Below are 26960 nucleotides of genomic sequence, written 5' to 3'. Positions count from 1 at the left end.
GTAGAGTTCAATTGAATATGTCACCCTAGATATTTGCTATCTAGGGTTTAACCTGCTTAATAAATATATATCGTATTGGTGTCAGCATTATCTTCACAGCAAAATCTGCAGAGTTCAATTGAATATGCCACCGTAGATATTTGCTATCTACGGTTTAACTTGCTTAATAAATATAAATCGTATTGGTGTCAGCATTATCTTCATAGCAAAACCTATAGGGTTCAATTGAATATGCCACCGTAGATATTTGCTATCTACGGTTTAACCTGCTTAATAAATATATATCGTATTGGTGTCAGCATTACCTTCACCGCAAAACCTGCAGAGTTCAATTGAATATGTCACCGTAGATATTTGCTATCTACGGTTTAACCTGCTTAATAAATATATATCGTATTGGTGTCAACATTATCTTCACCTAACCTAATCCAGATCGCACTAACGAAATCCGATTGCCACCCATAATTACTAGACGAATTTTAATTTGATATGATAATCTAACACAAATCCAAAGGCTTTAAACTAGGGGTGGCAATCGAGTCATGTTAAGTGAGTTTAGGTCGGATCAACATCATTCTAACACAAAATATGACACGATTAATAAAACGAGTTGTATTTGGCGACACGAACATAACTCAATTCTTATTTTTACCAGTTTATTACACTGGCTAGTAATTTTACCCCATTATCTTTGTTTATTTATTAAACGGGCTAAATCCGAGGGTTATTGTGTTGAGATTTACCACCCCTATTTTAAACAAATTTGAGTTTAATATAATCGAATTCATATCATAAATGAGTTACCCGCTTAATCTGATTATTACAAAAATCATATTTACGTTTATTAGCTTAACCAGTTTTAATACCTAACATACATTTATCACTTAACTAACCCATTTGTAACATGAATAATTCTATTTATAACTCAAAAATAAACTTATTTATAACTCAAATAATTTATATAAATTTAAACAAATTATTACCCGATAATTCATTTATGATCCATTTAATAAATGGTCAACCTGTTTAATAAACTAATCGTATTCTTGTTGGGATACATGTTCGCATGTCTAAAAATTTACTTGCTGTGGACATCTCTTTGGGACAGGCCGGAACAAATTTGGCTAGGCCGCAGCTTTTAGAAGCCCAACAGGCTTCAGCATAAATACGAAGTTATTTTTCGAGAAACCAACCACAAAGGATTTTGCAATAATAAATTTGGAAAAACCGATGTTCTGCACATGGGGCTTCTATAATTGAATTGCATTTAATTTTTCAATTTGTAATAATAAATTTTAATGTGAGTTTTTGCAAATATAAATTATATGTATTCTAATATAATAAATATGTATTTATTATAAAAAATATATGCACTTAGTTATATGCTCAATCAAAAAATTAAATATAATTAAATTACAAAAATCTCTTAATTTATATGCTCAAATAAAAAGTAAATATAATTAAATTGCAAAAGTCCCTAGCTTATGAGTTCAAAGAAACTAAATTGGAGCTTTCTCACCCAAAAAACTTGCAGACGCTACTTGCAACAATGGATTAACATCCTGCTTGCATGCCGAGTTCAGTGTCTAAGATATTATCTCCATGCATAGCGGTTCTCATGACCACGTCTACTAAAGCAAGAAAATCATCGTCCATGGTGAACAGCCTATTTTACCTTCCCAGTCATGCAACTTCCAGGAACCAACAAGGAATAAACTGGTCGAGCAAGATATCATCCACTTGTAAAATGAGGCTTGTTTACACTACGCATGAAATCACATGGCAAATGAAACTAGATGCTCAATGATGTTCTTCGGCTCCACCAAGATGATGTAATAATTCTACTTGTTATCCTATGCTTCGAAATTGCTGGTTGCTGCGTTCTCAACTTCTAGGGAATAAGGGAACATCCAAACAGAAGCACAATTCTCATCACCTACCAAGCAGAACACAACAGATTGATTATAGGATAAAATGGCAGGTATTAGAAATCAGATATAATACAGATGTAACGGCAGAAATTATTAAAATCCAACACATTGCCATCATTATCAAAAAATTACGCCAAACCAATACTATATGCACTAGCTTTCAAAAAAATAGTGGTCTACATGCTGGTATCATACAGAACTGTGTAATACAATATAGGGACTGCTGCTCAAGTTTCGTAATATCCCATCTTAACAATCACTTCCCAGTCAATGGAACATTTCCCTCCATCTGAAAAGCTCACAGATGAGTGGCTTTATAAAATATAGTTATTTCTTCTGCAACAGGTTTGTTTTCTTGAATGAAGTGAATCCATGTATCAGTAATTGTTGGGAATACCATCGGAATCTAGGTGAATGGAATACGGCGAAAGTACAAAAACAATCACACAAGCGATGAGATTTTTTCGTGGTTCACTCAACAAGAGCTACGTCCACAGTGATCCAGCCGCCGGTTTCACTATGTAGATCACAATAATTAAATATATAAGAGAGAAATCACTTATAACCTAACCTAAAAACTCATTCTCTCTTCTCTCTCTACAAGACTCACACGTCTATGTATTTACACCCTAGCCTCTATAAGATCTCTCACAAGCTTTTGTGGTATTAAGCTGTGTGTTCTAAGTTGTGTGATGATGTCTGAACACTCTCTCCTTCCCTCATATTTATAAGCTATCATAGAGGGAGGATATGAGAATATTAGGACAAACCATATAAAACATATTCATTTCCTAAAGACAATCTATAATGAAAAGTAACACTAATATGAAAGCCTCCAATAAAAAATTGTAATTAGATTAGGATTCCCAAATTATTCCTGAAGCCTCTAAGAATCAACATAACAACTTTGATAAGTTCAAGTCTGATTAGGTCTCCACTTCGTAACAATTAATATATATCTCGTCTTGAGAGCTCCAAAGATAAAGATTTTCCCTTACAATCCAGTTTAGGTTGACCATTGGGCCCAAATGAAGATTGGATACAAAATTTGTTGGGCCCAAATGAAGATTGGATACAAAATTTGCTGAACCAAGAGGAGGATGGGATAGAAAGGTAGTTTCAGAGTTAGAGAGCCAGACCAAGGATCCAAGTTAGATCAATTCCGAATCTGATTGTTCGAAACAGATTGGGATCATCATTGGTCGAAACCGGTCATGCAACTAGTATTAGCATGGTATCGGCCGGATCGGTCGATCCAGCCCGATACGGGTCCGCTTTTATCAATTGGGTATCTGAACTAGGGGCATCAAATAATTAGTGTCCTCAAGCCTAGTGAGAGAAAAAACTCTCTCTCTCTCTCTCTCTCTCTCCTCCAGCGGCCACTCGATGCAGATCGGAGAAATCTTGACGTCCTCTTGACTGAAACACAATGACCAAGGATATGTTTTTTCGTTTCCTCTCTCCTCCGACTTCCGACAAGCCATCTTTCTATTCTCTCTCTAGCCTCTCCCTCTCTATATCTTTCCTCTGCTCTCTTCCTCTCTCTCTCCATCTCTGTTATTGCAACAACTCTCCGTCTCAATTTCTTTCTTCTGCTCTCTAGCCTCTCTCTCTGTTATTAGAAACAGGCCCGTACACAAATAACTCTCCAAGGGATAAAAAAAATACAAATTAGCACATTGATAGGGTTTTATCTATTTTTTTTTCCAAACAATATTATTTTCAATGTAGCTAATAGCAAGGTTCCGAAACACAGTATGGGAATCGGGATCGATCGTTAGAATAAACGATATGTATCGGCTGTAACGGCTGTATCGGCCACTCATATCGGATCAGACTATTTTTAATTACGTAAAATTCTAAATATTATTTAAAATACAGAGAAATTTATAAAAAAGTTATAAAAAATAATAGAAAAATAAGAAAATAAAAAGTAGTCATATATGAAGCCTACAAACTAACAAAAAAACTCACTCAAAATTATAATAAATTTTGATTTGAATTAGATAAATTTTTATACTCGTAAAATATTATTGTAGAAAAATATAAAGAGAGAGATCTCTCTACACTATTGTTTTGTAGTAGTAAGAAAAGATGAGTTAAAAAGTGAGTGAGAAAGATGGAAAAGAGAAATGAGAAAAAAAAAAACTCAACCAAGTTCATCAAAGTGTGGACTAGCCTGAGGGGCTCACCAGATCGACCGCCGAATTAGCTCAGTGAAGTGTAAGTGAAAGGAGAGTGTGTGTGAGAGATAGAGGGTAAAAACTAAAACTTTAAAAAGAAGACAGTTGATGACATTAATTACTATTGTCTCCTAGGTTAGATACATTTTAAGTTCAATCTGAATTTAAAAAAAAATTAATTTCAACCGATATTGTTGTTTTCAGCCAATATGGTCGAGTTTCAACCGATTCAACCGAGACGGATCGGCTAATCCAACTCGGGATCAGCCAATTTTGGGATCCATGGCTAATAGTCTTTATTATTACACTATTATCGATAATATATAATAAGTATGGCCTATCATTCTATCTCTTAGTTCAAATGATATTGCTACTAAATATTTTGAGTCAGAAATAAATAAGCTTCACACTTACATTGAAATATTTAAAAAGTAGTCATAAATTTAATTATAAACTGATGTGTAATTAGTGGACTACACCGAATGGAAGAATTATAATTAATTTATTAGTGTACTCGAGCATGTGAATAATTTTTTTGAAATCTATTAGTGTTGTTGCTCATTTCAAAATTACAGATTAAATTTTTTGGTTGATAGATAGAAGAAATAAGTAAAAAAGAAAGAATAATTCAAAATGGTTACTAATAATAAGGCAAATTATAATGCTATGTTACGAATTAGACTAAAGAGAGGTTTAGACTAGGTATTTGGATTGAAGAAAGTTCTTTAATGGTGATGGAAGGAATCAAATTCGAATGAATATAGTGATAGGAATACATGCGATTAGAGAAGAGATTGAATGAGAGGGGAGAAGGGGGTCACTTCTAGAAAAAGTAGGGCAGCGACAGACGAGGGAAGGATCTAACTAATATCGGCTAGGGGTCGACGTGAAGTTAGGGCACGAGGAGGAAGAGATAGGAAGGGAGATAGAGAGAAAGAAGGTTCATTCATAACATAACCCAACTAGAGTGCACTCCACAGGACCCTTTTGACCCAAACAATAAAAATAAATCCCTAAAAATCAAGCGATCTAGCCGAAACGCGTTTGAACACGCAAATTTCATTCTTTGTCTTTGCGAATGCGTGCAAGCGTTCGAACGGGCCCGAGGTCGTTCGAACGCACAAATCCCGTACTTTGTCTTTGTGCACGCATGCAAGTGTTCAAATGGTGCATTCAAACACAAGTCCTTGGCGTTCGAACGCCCCCCGACAAAAAGCCTTATTTCTCAAGTAAATATATTTCTTCCGATATAACTTGATCCAACTCTAGTTGTATCATGCTACTGGACAATTACTTATGATGAAGAAATATCATTTATATTAGACGCTATATGTTGCACAATGTCTTAATTTTATGTTGAAGGATATTATCAAAGATTATGAAATTAACATAGTCACACACAAATGTCAAAGATTAACAAATTTTATATATAGCCATGATTGAATTCTTAATTTACTTAGCTAGATGATTAGTGCAAAAGATCATTAGACCCGTCTTCACTAGATATGTCACTCATTTTTAGTATTAAAAAATATCATGAGATACAAGGACAATACTATGCAAATATAATAACTTCTCAGAAGGGGTACTTGCTTAAGTGGTCTAAAAAAATTAACATAAAATTTAAAAATTAAAGATCATGTGAAACTTGGGTTATTTGCATGAGAAACACATAATTTTGTTTTGCTTTTCCTCTCAGTTAGGCATTTTTTCTTTTTTTGTCTTCTATATTTACTCTTCAGCTACTTGATGCCTCATTAAAATACTGATGAGACAGTATAAAGAGAGAAGTGTTATCGTACTTTTCTTCTTAATTTTCTTTTTTATCTCATATGATAAAAAATATTATTATACTCTTCTTTTGCCTCTTCTATCTCTCACTCCTTTCTCACCTTATTTGCTCCCTCTTCTTCCACTTGAAATAATTCTATACAAACCTCTTATACAAGAAAAACGTTACTATATGCATTGTATTCAATACATCTCTTCCTAAAGTTAAATATTTGAGACATTTATATAAATCTATAATTCACTCCTTTTTTTGTTCTTCATTTCATTGCAGTGTTTTACCTTTGTAAACAAAAAGTGAGAGAGACTTGAAAGAGAGTGAAAGGAAGTGAGAGAGAGAAGCAGTGGAGAACCGTCCGTTGTGGGAGAGAGACTGCAAGAGATCACCGCATTGCTGCTGCCAGCCACTCTCAACTTCGCTGTGCGAGAAACTGGTGGTCGCCTTCACTATCGTCAGCCGTGGAACAAATCTTTTTAGGGTTCGTCGTTGTGCTATTGAGAGAGAGAGTTAGCAGTGAGCGAGAGAGAGTGATTGTGTTGGGCTTTTTATATATAGCTTAGTTATTAAACTCGATCTGCTGAAAAATCTGATCTACTAAAAAAACTCAACCTACTAAATTATCCGCTTAAATTATGGGTGAGCCGAAGTGCCAGCACGCCTTCTCGGGGCCGCCTGACCCCTCCAAGGCATCCCCCCGCCATTCACCGACGCATTTCGGCTAAGCAAGGCGGCCGCCTTTTCCGTCATTCAATACACTGTGATAAACTATAAATATATAATACAAAGTACTACAAGCAAAGTGACATCTATAAAAATCTTCCAAATGGAGGAAAATGAACTAAAAAATAAAGCATATTTGTCCTTATGAGTACGAGGGAAATAAGAGAAATGGATGTAGCCTACAGGATATAGAAAATTACCATGCTACATACGAAAGTAACAAAATTAATAAGCACAATGATGCAAAGGAGATTTTAATTAATACTGCATACAAGACAATAACAATTTGTTTTACCATGGAAAGATAAATTCTCCTCAAAATTGTCTACAATTCCGAATCTGCGGTGTCCAGATGAGGATGCAGCCAAAGGAAGAGAGGGATGAAAAGAGAATCCATTTATGGTATCTAAGAATAAAAAGAAATTAGATTTAAATGGAATGTAAGAAAAGAAGATTCTGCTTGGCTAGGCAACAAAAACAATGTGCCGTGAAAGTACCAGATGCAGCTTGGAAGGCTGTTATCCATTGCCCACTTTGTAGGTCATAAACATGGACAAGACCGTCCTGCCATCATGTGATAACAGTCTCAGAGTATTTGTTAGCTAAATAAAAGCAATCTGCGAGAATAGCAAAACCCTAAACCCTAACCAGGAAAAGATCGGGAGTACCTGTCCGCCAGTAGCAAGGTGTCTCCCATAAGGCTCAATATCAAATGCTATTCTCTGATTTGTATTTTCAGATGATCTGTATAACCTAATCACAGGATCCATAAAAATATTCTTTAGGATATTGATCTAAGAAAAAAGAATGAGTAAAAATGATTAGACAAATACATAGTTACTAGAACCGAATTGAACCGGGCAGTTAGACTAGACCGAAAAAGCAGTTAACCCATTGATAACCAGCCAACCCATAGGTTCAGCTAGTGAACCGTGCAACACTGACAAATTTTTGCAACCTAATTGGGTTGCTCATTTTTCCAAAATTACCTAAAAATACTTAATGTTCAATTATTTAAATATTTAAATTTTAAAATATTTCTAGATAAACTAGAAGCTAGATTGAGTGACCTACTGGTTGAATCAATTACCTAATGACCCAACCTATAACCGGGTCAATATTTTGCCGTGTCCAGTTCTCATAATTATGAATAAAAAATATTAGTATGCTTAAAAGTAAAATTAAACAAGCAAGATATTACTCCATAGATCCTGATGACAGTAGACAGTACATAAGAAATAGAAGTATCACTGAAAAGTGAAAATTTAAGACAGCTCTGTTTTGATCTTGTGAAAAGAAGGTAGTAGTTTCAAATCTACCAATAATAGATCAATTAGTTTAACTTTAACAACAGATGAATGTCTCCACTTTCCTGCAATCAGGCCTTTGGCTTACATTATGCAATAAGTGCTTATAATTAAAGCAAAAGTAACACCAAAATTATTTAATATGGAATTGCTTCAAAATCTGTTAAAATTTTGCACTTTAAATCATTGCTAGTGTGCCTTCATGCCTTTTCCAGTGCCTTGGCTGTTAGGGGGTTCCTCTTCTTACGTCCTTGCTCTGACAACCTTGAAATTGCTCAGTGAAACAAATACAGATGACCTCACCGTGTGAATTTTAGGCATAAATTATAAACCTTGACTAATGAACAGACCTCAAATATAAGTTTCCCAAATTGAATTAACATGAATGAATTGGACCCAAAAACAATACTAGCTCATTATACATGTAGAGTCTTTCAATTTAGATCAGTGGATACAAGATGCCTAGGAGTTGAATTTGGTAAGAAAAAATGAGGCCTCAATTACCTTGGAAGGATATTAAGTTATTAACCCAGCTAAACACACAGTTTGCATTACACAAATGTAGAAGAAAGATGTTTGTGAAACAGGAATACATATTTGATGCCATTTAAGAATAAATTTGTTGTGAAGAAAAAGTTGATGAGGTAATTGAATAAATAATAACTAAAGATGAATTCAGTAACAAGTGAGGAAACCAACATTTTACTGTGAAACTTACTTGTAGACAATGTCCACAGTGTTGCGAATATCCCAACAAAGTATGTATGGATCCTAAGAATCATATGAAAAACAAAATCAGCCTTCTATCTGAGATATCCTGATTACTGTAAGAAATCCACCTAAGTAGCAAATCAACTCTTGTCAGTATAAACCTAAGAATTTTCACAAAACTGTCAAATTATCTAATCAAATAAACAAGGTAATCAAGGTTCTAACTGTTGGAAGGTCTTATCCATGAGCTATGTTAATTTTGTGGAGTAGGAATTAGGAGTGAAAACGGATTGAATACAGATCGAATAGTTGCTTAACCCACATCCGAATCCATATTTAGGGTCCGGATATGGATATTGAACAATAACAAAATTTAAAATCATATCTGAGCTATACAGATACAGATAATTTTTGGATATAAGATCGGATATTAAACAAATGTGGCTAAAATTTTAAATGAATTATGGCCTATCTTTTGGAGACAATTATTACAAAGTATTAAGAGTTTAAAAATAAATATTTTTTTTGCATGTCAAATATATATAAATCTTGCAAAATCAATCTCTACAAATAATATAGAACACATTATCAATAATCATATCAATATTTACTATTAAAATAAGCAAATTTAAAACTGTAAATTAATATGTGGGTAAACGATAGCCAATATTTGTATCCGAAAAATTATATCTAACATATATCCAAGTTTTTTACCCTTATCCGAATTCGTATTCAGTTTATTTACAAAAATCCTACCTATATCTGAATCCGAATCGGGTAGGAATTTTTACCCAACTCCAATCCGGATCAAGTCGAAGTTAATTCAACCCAACCCATTTTCACCTCTAGTAGGAATACATAAGCACAAATACATGTCTCTACATATATTCAAACTCCATCTAAGCTCTATCATAGACCACTTATTCTTCATAACCATCAGTAGTTTCTCTTGCTAAAGTCAGCACATCAATGCTGACCTTTTAATGGGATATTAGAGCATGAAAGAGAACCATATGATGGACCATCATATTTCTAAGTTCTTGATGAGAACTTTTTGAACACTCCAAATTTCCTCCAATATCTTGCAGCATCATATTTAGACTCCCTTGTCAACCTGCCTATCCATATATATTGATTCCATCAAGCCATTATATGCCACACCAATTACAGTCTGACCCAACATAAAAAGATTTTTCTTTTGGTAAGATTGCATTTGCCTGCATAATGAACATGCCACTCCCACTTCAAGCAGCAGGTGTTTCAATTGCAAAGTAAATCTGAACAACCAAAGAAGAACTCATTTTCTAAAGATTGTTCAAGTAGCATCATTCTTGACAAGTTCCATATTTCCATTGACGTTTCAAACTAGCATCAATAAATATTAGCTGATAACAACGTCAAATAGGAAACAGCTTGCACATGTTGAAGAAAATCAAATATCAAGTAGAGGACAGATGCAAACCTGAGGTCAACATGCAAAATTAAGTAAAGAATTATAAGCATGTTGGCAAAAATCAAGTAAACAGATAATTGGAAACCCTAAGTCCTCAGATTACCTTTCTTCCTCCAGTATATAAACAGGTACCATCTTTTGAGAATAGGACCTGAGGATGATAACTAGTTTCAATCATCTTAGCTTCATATTTTTCATGGATGTAACTCAAATACAAGAATGGACTTATAACCTGTGTAACACCACCTGCTTGTCCATGTAAAACATACAAAGGCTCCATATTAGCCTCTGCATACACTGCAGTAGTCTGGCTATATGAACCAACAGCAAGCATCCCACAGTGAGTAGGACTGAAGGAGATTGAAGATACTATACCTATGTCAAAATAATTTTGAATCAATTTCATTTTAACAAACTAGCATACTGCCAATGCTGAACAGAAGATAAGTTCAGAGGAATCACTGCCAAAATAGATAAAGAGACAGATGCATGAAGTACAAAGTTTGCTCTAGATCTGCTTAGCATGAATAATCATGTATCCCAAGTAACCCAAATTCAATATCAAATAAATGAAAGACCCAATTCACAGACTGTATAGGCATACTAGGATGTCTTTCACTCTTTGGCGTTCTCACATAAAACTAAGATATATGTTCAGTATTCAAGGGACCCACAGAGATAGATATTGAATATATGCATCTGCGGTAAGAGGTAACCATTAGAACATTTGCAGCACATTCAATCAACCTGTTTAAAAATCATGCTAAGGATCTTCCAATGTTACATCTATGAGAATCCAAAGTTCGACATCTTATATCCTTCTTACTTTAAAGTACTACACCAGCTTATGTAAAAAGTACCTGATGGCCCATCATTGCCTTTGAGAAGAGAATACTGTTCAAAATCTCGACCAGGGCGATGTACATCAAAGATCCGTATAGATTTGTTATATCCAGCAAAAAGCCTATAAAAGAACATATCTGCCATTTTAATAGAAAAGAATATACTTAAACACCATGCATTTAGACATGCATTAAAGATTTTGTCTACCCCGCTACTATTTTATATACTAGGTTTAAAATATGCTAGATATTTTCTGATATATCCAGCTTCCATATCTTAGATTTGTTGGATACAGACTTAGATTCCCCCTACAAGTTGCATCAACTTAGAGCAGCAAAGAAAGATGGAGAAAGAAAATGACAAAGTGTGAGCAAAGGGAAGTAAATCTCTTCTACTTGGTTCCAGAGGAGTTGAAAGAGACTGAAAGCGCAGCTGTTATCTCATCCATGGCATCATAGGCCCTGTAGGTGCAACGAAGCTGCAATTATCATTGCGGAATATCAATAGCTTATTCAACCGAAAGAAGGAGAAGACTAGAAATATGACATTCCTACTATGAAGTTTTCACACACCTGACCAGTAACAGCATCCCACAGATGAATAGGATGGTCACGAGTAGTGCTTGCAAAAACGCAGGTGGTTGGATCTACAAAACAGCAAGGAACGTCATCATTCGTCAACTTTTATCTAGCACTGATGGGAAACTGGAATCACATTATATTCAGGTTCTTAATTTTTTTTTTTTCTCTTCCTCTATGAAAAAGATGAACAACCTGATACAGACATGTAAGGGTACCAGCAGAAGTCGTAAACTGGCTCAGCCTCACTCACGATAAGATTCGCGACATAGGAATCTGCAAGGTCGAATAATGCATCAGCTACAATTTTAGTTTTCGTAGTCTACTAGCAGCGGAAGCGAAATAAAACGCCGCACCGTACCTTCCCCATCTACAGCTGCATCGCGCTCCACATGGCAGGCAGTCTCTGGGCTGCTTTTGGTAGAAAGAAGACCGAGAGTGACGGATACATACGAGTAAGTGTAGGAAAGCGGCAATCTCGGTTGGCGAATGCAAATGGTGGAAGAGGGCTTACACTTACAGGCAGAACAAGCGGAGGGTATTGTCGTCGGAGCTGGTGAGGAAGCAGGAGCCGTCAGGGGACCACTTGACACCTTTGAGGAAGTTATTGTTGTCGCTAGGGTTAGAGGTTCTGGTCTTCGTCCTGAATTGGCGGCTGAAATGGTACAACCTGCGAGGAGGGAAATCGAATCTGAGCAGGGGCCATGGCTCAACAACACCGGATTCTTTCTCCACTTCTCTCGCCTCATCTACTATTTGTCCTCCCTTTTCCTCCTCCATCTCTTGCGGGTGTTCCGCTCCCATGGTCTCTACGAAGAGACCGTCACCGTGGGCAATCGAAAGCTGATCGACTATAGGGGAGAGCGGGCAGCGATGTGGCGCCGAACCCGAATGACCGAATCCACAGGGTTTCAAACCCTACCCAGAGCCCAGAGGGCGACTAACGTGAGTAAACACGTGACATGATAAGCCCATTCCTCCATTCTTCAACCTGTATATTTTTTATTTTTTGTCTAACGGGTGAGAGCCGGATCAGAGAGTCTTCAAACTATATTTAGATTCATATTTTTATGATAGGAATATAGATATTTGACAGATAATAAAATATAAAATTATATCACAACTAAATGAATATATAAATTTAACGGGTAATAAAATATAAAATTATATCATAAGTAAAGAGATATGAATATTTTTCGAATATGAATTGAATATTAAAAATATACGAATACGATATTGAATCTTTATCGAATAAGAATGCAAACGGATATAAATATAAATCTATTACTTAGCGTTTATATATAAGATCATTTAGATAATAAAACTATAATTCGCTACAACAACATAAGACCACCCATTCTAAAATATAATAAACTTGCATCTATTGCAAAAATATAGGATCACCATGTTCGTGGTTAGATATAATAAAAAGATAATAACACTACAGTTTGCTATAATATAAAACCATAAATTTCAAAACGGCTAGTGTAAAAACATAAGATCACCGTGTTTATGCTTAAATATAACAAAAATAGGATAATATTGTAATTCACTATAAAAAGAGGATAATACTATAATTGACTACAATTCGCTACAAAAGGATGATAACACTACAATCGACTATAATTCACTATAAAAAAAAGGATAACTACAATTGACTATAATTCACAACAAAAATAGGATAACTATAATCAACTATAATTCACTACAAAAATAGGATAACCACAATCGACTATAATTCATAACAAAAAGAGGATAACTATAATTGACTATAACTCACTACAAAAAGAGGATAACTATAATTGACTATAATTTACTACAAAAAGAGGATAACACTATAATTAATTATATTATAACACAACCAATTTCACTATAATTTCATAACATTTTATAACATATATGCTTAGATATAACAAAAAATGATCAATAGTTAAACTTAAAAAGGCAATGTTTCGAAGGGACTATCAATTCCACCATAATTTTATGACATTTCATATTTTTTTAATTTTCAATCAAGCTGACTGAGCGATCTGCAAAAATAAATGAATAACATTAATTTGATTGTTGAACTTGAGAAGAATTGAAGAACAACTTCTAAAAATTAGAGCTACTATTAAAAATTGGAACTACTCGTGGAAACTTGGAACTATTAAGTCCAACATAAGTACAAATTGAATTAAAACTACTCCTAAACATAAAAAATAGATCTTAAAGAATTAATATGCATATATAAGATATAAATGAAGAACAAATAAAATTGCTTACTTGAGATGAGGATGGCGTTAGATGGTTGGAGTCACTAAAGTTCATGGTACAGGGAGCATTGCTGGTGTTAATGGAGAGAACAATTAGGTCTAGAACTGGAATGTATCCATGTCAAATGGATCAACTCAAAATCTCCATGACATGTGACGACTCTCAAGGAGCAAAGTTCAAGGTGGAGGTATTTTGGCAACAATGGTGGCGATCAGAGGGTTCAATCTACTCCAAAATTAGCTACGATTTGTCGATGGTGGGATCAAAGATACCTGGCAATGCCATGACACAATGATAATCACAATTTGTTAGAGAGAGTGAGACGGAGCCATACGAGTCGATGGATCACTGAAAAGAGTAAGGGATATAAATAAGAATATGTTTGAGTTTTTGAGAGTGCAATAGTTTGATGGTGAACGACGAGGGTTGAGAGGGTAAGATGGTCGGTGGTACTTAGGTGAGGGTTTTATCTTAACTGGTTCGATTAGGTTGGATTAGTTTATATAGTATTCAGGTATTCAGATATTGGATATCTAAATTTGGAATTCATACATATATGATATACCCGTATTCAGATATGGAACCGAATATTTTAATAAATTGCTATCCTTCCAGATATTTTAATAAACTGCTACCTGAATATGTATCCGAATCAGGACCAAGTAAAATATTTTAACCCGTATTCGATCCGGTCGGATAGCGGGTCGGATCGGCAAAATTCGATCCGGTCGGAGAGTGGATGGCGTAGCGTAGTATTTTCCGCAGCAGGATGGACGCCCTTTTTCCATCGAGTCGGACCGATCGAGGCAGGGAGTGATAGATTTGGACTTGGGAGGAGGCCGGCCGACCGTCGGCATCCAGAGAATCTGACACGATGGAGGAGCAGGGGGAGGAGGTTAAGCAGGAGAAGACGCCCTCAAGCAAACAAGGAGAAGAGGACGAGAAGCCACAATTGGGCGGAGGAGGATGGGGAGGGTGGGGAATTTCTTCTCTCTCCGTCTTCTCGGATCTTCAGAAGGCCGCTGAAGAGATCTCTCGCAATGTATGTTCCAACTCATCGCCAGATCTTTAGACCATTTAATCCTTTCCTTTCGTAAATTAGGTCTAACAGCACCAGTTGATTGCGTTCTTGTGCACCACGAACTATCGCTTCTCTATTTTCCTTGGTATGGCAACTGATGCTATTCGTTTGGGATCAGGCCGTCGAGGTTGCCAAGAATGCTGCCAAAGGCATCACGGAGATCCAAAGCGCTACTGATTCCAAATCAGTGGACGCGCTAGAGCCGGCCGAATCTCCAGATGAAGGGGAAGCTAGTGAAGTTAGCGAGAATGAACGACTCCGCAGGTCCACACTTGATAAACTGGAGAAAGCCAGTGACGATTCTCTGCTTGGTCAGGCAAGTCATGTATATAGAAGATCCGTCTCAGGGAAATTAGGCCGATATCTCTATCTCTTACATTTTTCTCACTATTTGTTATACGTGATTTCGGTTTTATGAATTTCCTTCATCTATCAGATGTTTAACTCCAAGTTCTTGTCATATTTGTTATTTTCTTAATTTTCTGTGCCGCTTATTATCTCTGTATGCTGGTATGTCATAACGCATATAAGGGATCTGATCTCATTTGCTAAATTCCATTTTCTTCAATATGCAGGGTCTTAAGGTTATTGACAGTTCAGTAGAAAGCTTCGCTTCAGGAGCATGGTATGCACTTGGTGGTGCTTGGAAGGGAGGCTCAAACCTGGTCCACAAGTATGCAGCCTTCTCCCTTCTCCCTCTTTGTTGCACATAAATTTTTTATATAAACTTACAGATTAATAACTTAGAACTGCCTGAAGGCACTGAACAAACTTTATTAAGCTCAACTTTTTGAGGAAGTCATCTCTTTATATTAAAATTTACCATTCAGTCAGGATTGGTTGGTTCTTGGTATAGCTTGACCCAGAATTATACAAGAATTACTTTTTCTAAGATTTATACCCTAAGTCGACGTAGTTCACTTGGCCAGTCGTGTGTTAGCTCCCAATTTTGTGAAGATGTGATTTACACTATTTTAGAATGTATACTACTGCTTGGCAACTTTATTGCTACATGTTCCCTTTTTTAGCCTTGTAAGCATTCCTTTCTTGAGAAGAGGAGCTGTTTGTCCTTGCATCATCATCATGATCTTCATCAGTATATCTTACTACTTATGAGCTCATCGCATGATGCAATGTGTACTTTCAGACTGGAGAATTCTGCTGCAAACCTTGCAGAATCTATTCAGTACGGTGCACTGCCTGTCAAGGCCACTTCACTTGCACCATCTTTATTAGAGGTATGATTTCTAGTTGAAGATTTGTCTCCCACTGCCCAGCTCTATTGCTAGTTGCTGATTCTTTCTTTTCTACTTCATTCCCTACAGACAGGAAAATCATATACAGCAAAGGGAATGGAAGTTCTTGAGCGAGTTGGGAAGGAGACCATGGAATTACTCATTGCTGAGACGGGTCTTGAAGTCGAGAAGATCTCTGATGAGGTTGATCAACAAGCAGAAGATGAGCAGTTAGAGGAAATTACATTTGACAGATGCTTCTACATATATGGAGGTCCTGATCAGCTCGAGGTAATACAGTGATGCTGTTTCTTGTTCAGTACATTGTGCATGTTTTATATTATTTTCAGAATTAAGTTGTTAACTAGACTTTGAAAGTTTCTTCTTTTTCCGAGATGCAGGAGCTAGATGCACTATCAAGTCACTTTGCATTGCTATTTAACAGGAGAAAAGCAAAATTAGTGTCTGAACAGAAATCTTTCTATGATGCAAAACTTAGAGAGATCCAGCGAATTTTTAATTTGGGAAATGAAGTTGAGGAAAATGGAGAAGAGTTGGATAAAGGAAAGAACATTGAGACGATAAGAAATGATGGTGATATTGAGATTAAAAATTTGCGTGACTCAAGTGTCAGCAAGGCTGCTAATATGGCTGCAGGGTAAGTAGTCTTAAATTGTCAAGAGATAATGATCAAGGGTTGATGAATAATAATTATTGTCACGTCTTATGATCTTATTTTACTATTGTAAGATAACAAACATAAGATTGAGGTGCGCTGTGGTAATTTTACCCATGATTGAGTCCCTCTATCCTCAGTCAATCATGATCGCCTTTGAGTTTCACACTGTTTGTTGTAAGCTTCAGGAAAAAAGAAAAAGAAAATCAAGTAGTGGTATATGAAACATCACAAAAAAATAGATATCAAATGAATGATGAAGAGTTGTGATATGTTGGTGCAAAAGACAATCCTAGGAGTATTCCCAGTACCAAAGGAAGTCTGATAATTATCATTGTCCCTTATTCTTCAAATGATTACTTTCTTTTGCTATCTGTTCATTGATCTTTTTAATGCATTTTTCCTTTATTATAAGTATTTTATCCTTAGGAATTCTAGAGAGTTCCTCTTATTGAGAAGTTCTTCTATGTTTGTGAGGGCTGAGAAGCAAGGGGAAAATCAAATCTCAAACATAATTCAACAAATGCTTTCTTTCTTGTGTCTTCTAAATACTTACCTTTAATTCCAACTCCCTTCTTTCTTCTTACCCTGGGACTGCTAGAAATAATCAATAGAGAGAGGCTGCTAAATGAAGCTTTAGATGTACAAGGAGGCTATAGTTCAGATTGGAGAGTGTGATTGAACAGTGTGCCATTATCCTTCAAATTTTTGGGCTTCTCTTGAGGATCATGTTGCAAGCGCAACAACTTCCATCCAGCCTTTTGGGGTTGACTATATGGATACTTTTCCTCTACTTATCTCTAATTTATCTCAGAAGTGTTTGTGGAGAATGAAGCGCTATCTTGTCCTTTTACTAATTCCTCCTACATTAGATTTTATCTTCCCTTACCCCAAGGGCCCTATTTGAATGAAGTCATCCTTTTGGGCTGGTGGACTATGCGGTCTCCATTGGACATGTCGAGATCATCTTAATTGATTCTCATGTAACCTATTTTTTATGATAGCTAGTCCCAACTCTTGTCTATTTTATATCATTTCTTGTGCTATCTTCTCTAGTAACATTATTCATCCACCTCTACTTTTAAATGTGCTGTTTTCTCATTTTTCATCATTTAAAGCATTGTTGTTTATACTTTATACCTTATAGCTGACAAGACGAAACACACCGGTGACTTTTTCTATTTAGGCCGCCTTGCTCTAGACATTCTCATCAACATGCCCTTCTCGTGGAACTATATATTCAAATAATTGTGACCTGAATTTGACTTGTCAACTGCAACAAGAAGTAATTTGAGTATGACTACCTGAATTTTACAAACGTAAGTGCCAGATGTTGCTTGTCATGTATTCATGGTCGGCCAATTGTAACAGTATTGTGATTTTCAACACGACAATGCTGTTTGTGAATTTCTCTGGCACACATTGTAGCATGTGGATGGGTTATGCGCTATATTATTGATATTTATGGACATATTTAAAGTGAATAAGAGGACAGATTATTTTCTCAGCTATTAAGTGATGGAAGGAAAGCCACCTGAGTCAGAAGATTTAATGATGAGATGGCAGATGCTCAACAAGATGAAGTTTGATGAACTCCATGGGCGTTGGGACTTTGGAGAGATCTTCAGCAAGATGATGCCTAATAATCTCTATTTTAGAATATATTCCACACAGAAATAAGAAAATGAAGCAAATAGATGTTTGAACTACAGAGAACTTTTTACCTTGCAACTTGAACTTCATATATCTTTTGGCTTGATCGCCGTCCGAAGTTGAATGAGTTTTTTAAAATTTTAAATTGACTATCCTCATTGTGCTTGATACATCTTCTGCATGAAATTTCACAATGAAAGGATTTTATATATCAATCATGATGTTAGTTTTAATTCTTTAACACATCCATCTAACACTAGCAACGATACTTCTTGCTTATCTTGTATTTGAATTAGTTTATTTCATGTTTCCTTAGACCTTGTATTTGAAGTATGAAAATACTTTCATCTCTTGAACACTTCAAAGTGGAGTTTTTTTCTGCCTGCTTGATGATTTAGCAAGCTTTCCATTCTTATCTTACTCTGTGTGAGAGATGTTATTTTGGGTTTGCTCTATATTTACTCTTCTTATTTCCAATTTAACAAACCAATACATGTCCTGAATCTCCTTAATATCATGTGTGGATATCCTTATTTACATTGTTCTAATGATTATGTCAATTTGTTTGCACAGCACATGATGCCTTGATGTTCTGTTAAGGTCCACATGGCAATTATAGTCAATCTACTGGCCTTCCTATATATGTGCAACAAATTTTGTTTTTTTTTAATTGTAAATTTACATAATTATATTGTAGTCAGGGTTACATAATCATATTGTAGTAGTGTTGTTTACAAGTTTTGTGAGGAATACAATATTTTAGTACTGTTAAGTAGTTTTTCTACATATATTCTTCCACAAGTACTCTCATCATCAGATTTTTTTGCCTCATTTTGATTAGTTTTACCTGTGTTTATTCTGGATGAAACTTGATCAAGGTGAATGAACTTCAAATTTATGTGCTCTTTCTGGGTGCTAAACTGCTAATATTTAGGAACTGTTTTGATCCACTTTCAAATTTGTTTGCAGGTTTTCATCTTCTCTTCGGGGGCTTGCTGCAAATGAAATACTCCAACGAACTACTGATAGACTTGAGAGTATTCACTCAGAGGGAGTTCATGTATGTGCATGGGATAGTTAGTGTTTACTAAATTCATATGCATGAATTGCTGATGAAATTAAATCTTCTCCTGCAGAGATTGTCAGAGCTTTGTTGCTCTGCAGTATCTCAACTTCTAATGCTCGGTAAGTCGATCATATCCAGTGCAAATAAATCAATGAGTGAAGAATCAGATGGAGATTTTGGGAAGATCGATTGGCCTGAAGACTCTGTTTTGAAAGCTAAGATCATCAGATGCAAGGCCAGATCTATGTCTGAGGATGTAAAGGAAGTCTCTAATAGTTTTGTTGCAGGTATCTTATCATTATCATGACATTCTTAGGCTCCATTACATTCTTTGTTAGTGCTTGGCTGTATTTCTTTAGGGATATGGACAATTAAAGTGTCGGTTAGCCTGTGAGGTGAACTTTCCTCTTTCATGAAGGGATAGCCATTTCCTTGTGTGGAATAGGAGTTAGTGGCGTTGGTCAATGAAAACGAACTCCAGAACGATAGGTTTGAGTTTTCTGAACATCTTGAAAATTGTAGGTATTGGAGCTTGGCGATGGCCAATGCCCAATTTGGTGGTATAGGATATTGCAGTTAAAGGAAAATGGAACTGCCAAAGTCTGGCGAGTCCCATAAAACCCCATGGTGCCATATAATGACAGCAGATCTTCTGTGTTTCTCTTAAACAGATGGATAATCTGATCCAGAATGATTAGAGCTGCCTAACAATATGATAGGATGCAGTAGTGTGCATAAGCTGAAGTTTGTCTATGTTATCTATTACCAATATTCCATGGTTCTCTTCCATTTTCGTCTGTTTATATAACCACATCTTTTGTTGCATTTTTAGGCATTTCAGACATAATTGAAGCCCATCTATCGTCTATACTAAATGCTTCCTCTGATGCACACGAATGTCTTCCACAAGAAAAGTCAATACGAGAAAAGGCTACTGCAATTTCCTACCATCTCCGTGAAGACCAAACCAGTGCACTGGGCAAAATACAGGAAGCTCTCCAGTACCTCGCATACGTAGTCCTGTCTACGTCTATGCCAAGTGTATGATTTGAGTACACTATACCAGCTTGGATTGTCTCTTACTAGCGTTTGTAAATGAGCTTTTCTCACTTTAAATTTGATGGGATTTACCTCGGTGATCTTGGAATTTGGTGTCCTTTTTGTTATGCCTTTTGTTTTGGTTAATATGTATCATAATATATATGATTATTTTGCTCCGATTGTATAATTGAAACCCACTTCAATGGGTTTTGGGTAAAGCCAAAACTCCGCTAGTTGGAAGCACGGACAGTGGAGCCAGTTGGTCGTAGTCTCACTAGTTTTTGACAAACTTAGCGCTCTCTAACTTTTTTTACCTAAATAAATCTCATCACGAACTTAATACTAAAACGGAGGCTATTTCACTGTAACTTTAAATAAAGTGCTGAACTTGTGACTGTATTACTTTTAGGTGGAAACACCAAAAAAGTTTTTCTGACTATTTGAGTGTTTTATTAAAAAGAATAAAAGTAAAATTTAGAGCAACTATGATGTTTTTCCTAATGATACATTTTATGACTACAATAGTACAGACATTTTTTTTATATTTTTAATTATATATTTCTCGTTTGAGGTATGATATAAATTTATTTAAGATCATTGAATTCATTTTTCTTTCATCTACATAATAACATATTATATATCCAAAATAATTTATTAATGAGAAAGTTATAACATGTAAAACTCAGTACAGCGTCTTAAAACACTGAATAATTCAATTTTTTTAATAATAAATTATTTTATTATTTGATATTTTATGTGTATCTGCATTCCCTAGCAAAACACTAAATTTTTCATCGTTTTTTTTAGTAAGAACGCTGTTAAAAGTAGCATTTTACTTAAAAAAAAAATATTGATACTATCAGCGTTGGGCTCAAAAGTAAAATGTTTAACAAGTTAGTATTTTACTTAGGTTACAACAGAATAGATCTCTTTTAATATTAAATGTAGGATATAATTTAAAAGAAGGCTACTTTGGTCAAAAACTCTGGTCTCACAGCTAAATAGCTGAACGGTGGTGGAATAAACTTTAGAAAAAGTGCATGTGAGCGGAACACAATAGGGATAAGTAATTTAATGGCACTCCTCATTATACTTTATAATTGCACTCCTCATTATACTTTATTAGGAGGTTTAACCCTGCAGATGCCCGTTTCTCAACTACGACTTCACTCAACTCCTGTATGACTTCATCCTTCCAAGATAGGTGTGGCTTTTCTCCGGTGGTAAATCAAGTATTTTAGTTAGAAACGTGGCTTCTTCGACGAGTTATCTACCATAACCATCTTGTAAAGTCCTAACGACCTTTTCCCATCATCTTCACCTCCTCCCCCTCCCTTGTTCGTCTTGTTCTAACACTTTTCTGAAAAACAGAAACTGTCGTTCGGTAACACGCCCAGTGATAAAGGCAGAACTAGACACGAGGAACCGCCAAAAGCACCTAGATCATGATCAATTTGTAAACAGGATCGGATTTCCACTGTAAAGTGGAGTTATTTTTTTTAAGAGAAGTTTACTTAACTAATAGTTGATTGTTTTCTCACATATTGTACGCAATGGGTAACTCTACATCAACATATTCCTACTCCATTTGTTCGGTTCCCAAATATGCGAAACTTTCCACCATTAGTAAATTACACCATTTAACTTTTTTTATAATGAAAAAACCCATGTAATATGTTGTGATTGATTCGCACATATTTAGAGTTGGCAGTACTTAACGTAAGCTAAATATTAAACTAAACAATCTACACAATCATTCTCAAATAAATAGAAAATTAATTCAAAGGATTGTGGATTAGAACGGACCAAGAGAGCTTGGAGGGCACTAATATGCCCAGCAAAAGCAAAAGTTCGTAGTTTCTCGGAAACTTGATTGATAAGCAATCAAACTCCATAATTAGATTTCCAAGAAAAATCCGATGGACAAGGCAAAACATAACCATATTGGTCACTGTCTCAAGTACAGGGTCTGATAGTTTCACCACCAATTTCAGCTAAAATTATATTTCTCGGTTTTTCATCTTACATACCTTTAATGGTCTCTACTCAATAACAACCAACTCAATCATCTACTATGTTTGAATCGTTAACAAAGAAAGGCCTTGGATCACATAGAAGACATCCCGGGTTAAAAAAGCAGGTGATGCCACATATAGTAAAAGGAGAATAGAAAAAATATGAGAACTTTGATAAAAAAAAAGCAAATAATAACAATTACCAATATACACAAACTCTTTATGCATACATATAATACCAGGTTTACTATTAACTTTTAACCACATAACATTATTCTGCTTGCTTCATGTCCGGTGAGGCAAAATTAAGTGAAAAATTTCTTAGTCCCAACCTAAAGTTCTCAAGATTTACTCCATCATCCACCAAGATACTGGATACCCCCATTTTAGACACCTGAAAAAGACAGGTAAAAATGTGATACGATAACACCCCTCTTTTTAAGTTGCAAGGTAGATCCTAACTATTTACTTTTGGAGTTTGTTCAAAAACTGCTACATAAGTTAGAGGAATAAAGTTACTGCTGCACAACTGAGAGAAGCATGACATTAGGACAGACATTAATGACATAAAACAGACAGAGTAAATAAGGTGAGAGAACTACAAACAATTGGGATAATTATGCTTTCACACCCTAAATTATTACTTTTTTGCTTTCACCCCAACTTTTTTCCCCTGCAAAATGATAGCTCTTAGAAGTGATCAAATATCACAAGACATTGAAGGGAAGGGCAAAATGTCATTTACACCCCCCCCCCCTCAAATAAGGACAATCGTGTTATTGATGAAGATAAGAGTGCGCACAATAACATGGATGCATTGTAATTTTTACAGTATCAGATAACTAACAGATGAACACTTTGATGATTTCTAAGAATTTAAGGGGTCACTTTTTAAGGAAAAAAAGTGGAGGTGAAAATGAAAATGAGTAATAGTTTAGTGGATGAAAGTGCAACTATCCCTAAACTAATTTTAAAAGATAAGCTTGTTGCGGTTCTTGATTATAATACAAGACATGACCAATCCGTCTCAAACTGAATTATTTTCTATTTTTATTTTAGATAAAAATAAAAAAAACGTCTGGCTGGTGCATTCGCACATACAGAGCATTATTTTTGGTCGATCAAAAGGCGTTCAAACGCCTGCATAACGCTCACACATACAGTCCCTATTTTCGGTCGTTTGAACGTAGTTGAAGGGTGTTCGGACGTCAGTCGATTAAGTTGTTTTGCATTAAGTTTTATTTATGGTTTTTGGACGATTGAATGATTGATTAGCCTCCAAATATGTAGATAGCAGCCACTTTGGAATTATTAACTATTGAACCTTTTGTTTTGCATCTAGACTTGAACCAACCTTCTTCCTCATCCTTCTTCCCCCTTAGTATCCATCCAAAGCTTTCTTCTACGGTCAAGGTTAATCCTCTGTTGCTTCTCCTTTCTCACTCCTGTAACCATCCAGACCTGAAAGCTCCCTTCTCACTCCAGCGACCATTCATACCTGAAAGCTCCTTCCTCCCCCTCATTTTGTTCAAGGTGCTATCCCCATCCTCCATAGCCATTATACACACAATTTTCCATCAACCACGTTCATCCTGCAATCTCCTGACTTTTGGTCATTATTTTTTTTTAATATCTTTTGATCTACCTACCCAATCAATGAGATTCCAGCTATGTTGGATTCGTGATGCAAATCTAGTATGAATGCAATGTTTTGGAGAACAATCGACCCAAACAAATAACTAAAGTAAAATATAGTAATCAATAACTGATAAGAAGTTAATTGATTAAAAGGATCACTACTAAATAGAAGGAGAGAAAACCACTCAGATAAGGCAGTAGCTTCCTCAACTCTCAAATAAGTATGTTGATAGTAGAAAGGCCTAAAATATGATGTAAGGAAACACTGTAGAGTTTAAGTTTACTAATAAATAGAATATTAGTGCTTTTACTTTGAAACCAAGTCCTCCTCTTCATGTCCGGGCACCCAAAAGTTTTCTTTCACTACTAGAATCTTCTGGACAACAGCAGTAACCAACGAAAAAGTAGAGATTGAAGAAGGAGAGATGTTTAGAGAGAAAGTGGAAGAGATTAGAGAAGAATCTTAAGACAGAGTAGGAGAAAGGGAGAGAAAAAAAGGGAGAGAGAAGAAGAAGACCATAGGGGAGAAAAGTGAGAGATCTCAAATAAATCTTATTCCAACTTGTCCTTGTTTCTTATGCAATAACCCTTAAATAAGTTAACAACTTTGATTCTAGCTGATTCTAATAGGAATTTATTTCCTAATAGGACTCTGATTGATCATTTTACCTAAATTGACTAACCCAATTTAGGTAATAAATCAATGTGGACATCCCCCACATATAAGCTTGCAATAACTATCAATTGAGATTCTAATAGGAATTTATTTCCTAATAGGATCCTAATTGATTAAGTCTTACCTAAATTGACTAACCCAATTTAGATAATAATTCAATGCGGACATCCCCGCATATAGGCTACCATATCTATCAATTGACTAATTTAATTAATTATTTAAATTAAAAATAAATAATTAGACCAAAATTGGACTCAAGTAATTTTATTTTGGTCAAATTGAAGATGATGCCCACATCAATTCGTGACTTCCAAAGGAACGACATATCCAAATCACAAGTTATTCCAACGATTAGATTGATCTTTATTGCCTTCAAAAGTTCCGTGTTTAATTCTATCCAAAATAACAACTTGGATCGACAAACATCTTCCTCGAGGGTGATTATAACAAAGTTTAATTATATATTGACCCTCTATACTTTACCCTAATATCACTTTGCTCATTTATATTATAAAAAGGTAAAAGTGGCCCCTAGACTTTTGAAAAATATATCCCTCATTATCGAATCCTCTAACTTACCTCTCCACCCCTTTGTAGTTGAATAAACTATTATATTTTATTAGATAATAAATATTATGTTTTAAAATTATCAATCTACCTTTAGACAGTATTGATCGGAGATCCTAATAACTCTTGATCCATAATGACAAAACACTAAGGGTCGAATTCTATGACTTGATGAAAATATGAGTTTTTGCAATTAGTTCTCAACTATCTTCAAGTGAGACCAGTTTGGTGTTATTACTGTTCCCACTAGAAGCCATGTGAAGAAAGATGGAACGAAGAGATAGTACGAACTATAAAAAGTTTAGACCATGGGAAAGAAGATTGTTTAGGAAAGAAGAGGGCAAGACCTTTTTAGTTTAGTACAAGGAAGGAGATGAGGGAAAAATTGTCCAAACATTATTTTGTTGATCTTTGTGAGGATAATTTATTATATCTAAAAATAACTTACTATTCATGTGCCAAACATGTGACTTTTAACTCATGGAAGACTAACAAATAAGTTTAATTATAGTTTTTAAAAAACATACAAGCACAGATTGGGCTGCATTAAACTTAGTCCAAGGAAATCTTAATTTAAATAGTGAATTATAATAATGTATTAGTCCTATTTTCTAACATCTCTGTTTTCTTTCCATGCACAAGATACCTTTTCTAGTAAGTCAGGTAAGTATGTCAAATATAAAAGCTCATGTACATGTATATGCCTGACTCTATATCACAATTTAGAACTTTACTGTCATTCTATTAACTATCTCGTGAAATGACTGCACTTCAATTCTGTTCCTAGTTCTCATTTTAATGGTGATTCACATGTAAACAAGAGTAAAAATGAATAAATAGTATAGACAACTTACTGCTTCAATATTCCTATCCTCGTCATCAAAAAAGAGCATTGACTTAAAATGTATACCAGTCGTCCTATGGATCCTCTGGAAATGTTCAGTTTTATGACTCCAGCTAGAAAATATCTCCTGTGTCAACGAATAAGCGTAACATGAACTTAAAAGAAAATTATCTCATCAGAACTGTATATAATGAGTATGCTTTAGTTAAAACAAATAAGTTAATGTAAATACTGATTTGGTTAAAGTTAGGTATCATTGAATTGTTCTCCCCTTACAGAAAACAAAACCAAAATTCAAATGGTTGAAATAGAAACTCCCACAATGTCCTACTCGGAATTACCACAAATAAGACTGTTCATCACTATTAATAATGATATTAGATATCTTCCTCTGGAATTTGAACTTAGCATCAAAGAGTGACAACATGTTATACACGCAAACATGATTTTTTTTATCCATTTGTTGCATTTACATGAATCTTTGTATCAATTTTATAATCTAGAAATAAATCACATAAACTGCTGAATAATATTTTTTTGTCAAAAAATGGGGACCAAAAGGCGAAAACAACCATAACAGTATTTGAAAACATATTCAGATTCATAAAAGATAAAGGCCCTCTTATTGTCTCACCTGTGCTACGAACATGGACTGAAACCCCAATTTACCAAGAAAGGCTTTTGCTATATCAGGTGT

At 35.1% G+C, this 26960-nt stretch overlaps 3 protein-coding genes across 4 annotated transcripts in view; 1 reads left to right on the top strand and 2 right to left on the bottom strand.

Moving 5' to 3' along the window:
• Nucleotides 1–1378: 1378 nt before the first annotated feature.
• Nucleotides 1379–12455, bottom strand: LOC140786899 (uncharacterized). Of its 2 annotated transcripts, none has more exons than XM_073135607.1 (13): nucleotides 12036–12455; nucleotides 11877–11929; nucleotides 11711–11791; nucleotides 11510–11583; nucleotides 11333–11415; nucleotides 10955–11058; nucleotides 10327–10469; nucleotides 10198–10245; nucleotides 8649–8701; nucleotides 7292–7376; nucleotides 7121–7187; nucleotides 6919–7029; nucleotides 1379–1936 (listed from the first exon to the last, which is right to left on the bottom strand). In XM_073135607.1, exons 1-13 carry the CDS (start codon nucleotides 12317–12319, stop codon nucleotides 1854–1856), a joined length of 1269 nt encoding a protein of 422 aa, XP_072991708.1. In that variant the 5' UTR covers nucleotides 12320–12455; the 3' UTR covers nucleotides 1379–1853. The 2 variants fall into 2 exon arrangements, with proteins under 2 accessions (XP_072991708.1, XP_072991709.1); XM_073135608.1 differs by having other exon boundaries at nucleotides 11877–11926; nucleotides 12036–12454.
• A 2047-nt stretch (nucleotides 12456–14502) lies between these two features.
• LOC140786274 (uncharacterized) lies at nucleotides 14503–20629 on the top strand. Its single transcript, XM_073134575.1, has 9 exons — nucleotides 14503–14813; nucleotides 14971–15168; nucleotides 15428–15525; nucleotides 16000–16090; nucleotides 16178–16378; nucleotides 16489–16745; nucleotides 19386–19476; nucleotides 19553–19769; nucleotides 20315–20629. The coding sequence occupies exons 1-9, from the start codon at nucleotides 14646–14648 to the stop codon at nucleotides 20527–20529; spliced, it is 1536 nt and encodes a 511-aa protein (XP_072990676.1). The 5' UTR covers nucleotides 14503–14645; the 3' UTR covers nucleotides 20530–20629.
• Nucleotides 20630–22690: 2061 nt separating this feature from the next.
• Nucleotides 22691–26960, bottom strand: part of LOC140787570 (uncharacterized) — a 5103-nt gene continuing 833 nt past the window's right edge. The window contains exons 2-4 of the mRNA XM_073136561.1: nucleotides 26898–26960; nucleotides 26274–26390; nucleotides 22691–22932 (exon numbers count right to left, since the gene is read on the bottom strand). The exon at nucleotides 26898–26960 is cut by the window's right edge and continues 109 nt beyond it. Coding sequence (XP_072992662.1) covers nucleotides 22810–22932; nucleotides 26274–26390; nucleotides 26898–26960 — 303 coding nt within the window. The 3' untranslated portion in view covers nucleotides 22691–22809. The remainder of the gene's footprint in view (nucleotides 22933–26273; nucleotides 26391–26897) is intronic.

Source organism: Typha latifolia, chromosome 4, assembly GCF_019914945.1.
Source record: "Typha latifolia isolate L0001 chromosome 4, TyphaL0001v2, whole genome shotgun sequence".
In the NCBI taxonomy this organism is placed as follows: Eukaryota; Viridiplantae; Streptophyta; class Magnoliopsida; order Poales; family Typhaceae; genus Typha; species Typha latifolia.
The sequence above is the reverse complement of the archived record's forward strand: the minus strand, read 5'-3'. Positions and strand labels throughout refer to the sequence as shown.

Excerpts from the sequence above, each read along its gene's own strand:
- LOC140786899 (XM_073135607.1), bottom strand. The coding sequence starts at position 12,319 with ATGGGAGCGGAACACCCGCAAGAGATGGAGGAGGAAAAGGGAGGACAA. Across the intron at positions 11,059-11,332 it reads TTCAACTCCTCTGGAACCAA|GCTTTTTGCTGGATATAACA; the intron begins GTAGAAGAGATT and ends GTTCTTTTATAG. Across the intron at positions 7,377-8,648 it reads ACTGTGGACATTGTCTACAA|GTTATACAGATCATCTGAAA; the intron begins GTAAGTTTCACA and ends TCCTGTGATTAG.
- LOC140786274 (XM_073134575.1), top strand. The coding sequence starts at position 14,646 with ATGGAGGAGCAGGGGGAGGAGGTTAAGCAGGAGAAGACGCCCTCAAGC. Across the intron at positions 16,379-16,488 it reads GAGGTCCTGATCAGCTCGAG|GAGCTAGATGCACTATCAAG; the intron begins GTAATACAGTGA and ends TCCGAGATGCAG. Across the intron at positions 19,770-20,314 it reads CTCTAATAGTTTTGTTGCAG|GCATTTCAGACATAATTGAA; the intron begins GTATCTTATCAT and ends TTGCATTTTTAG.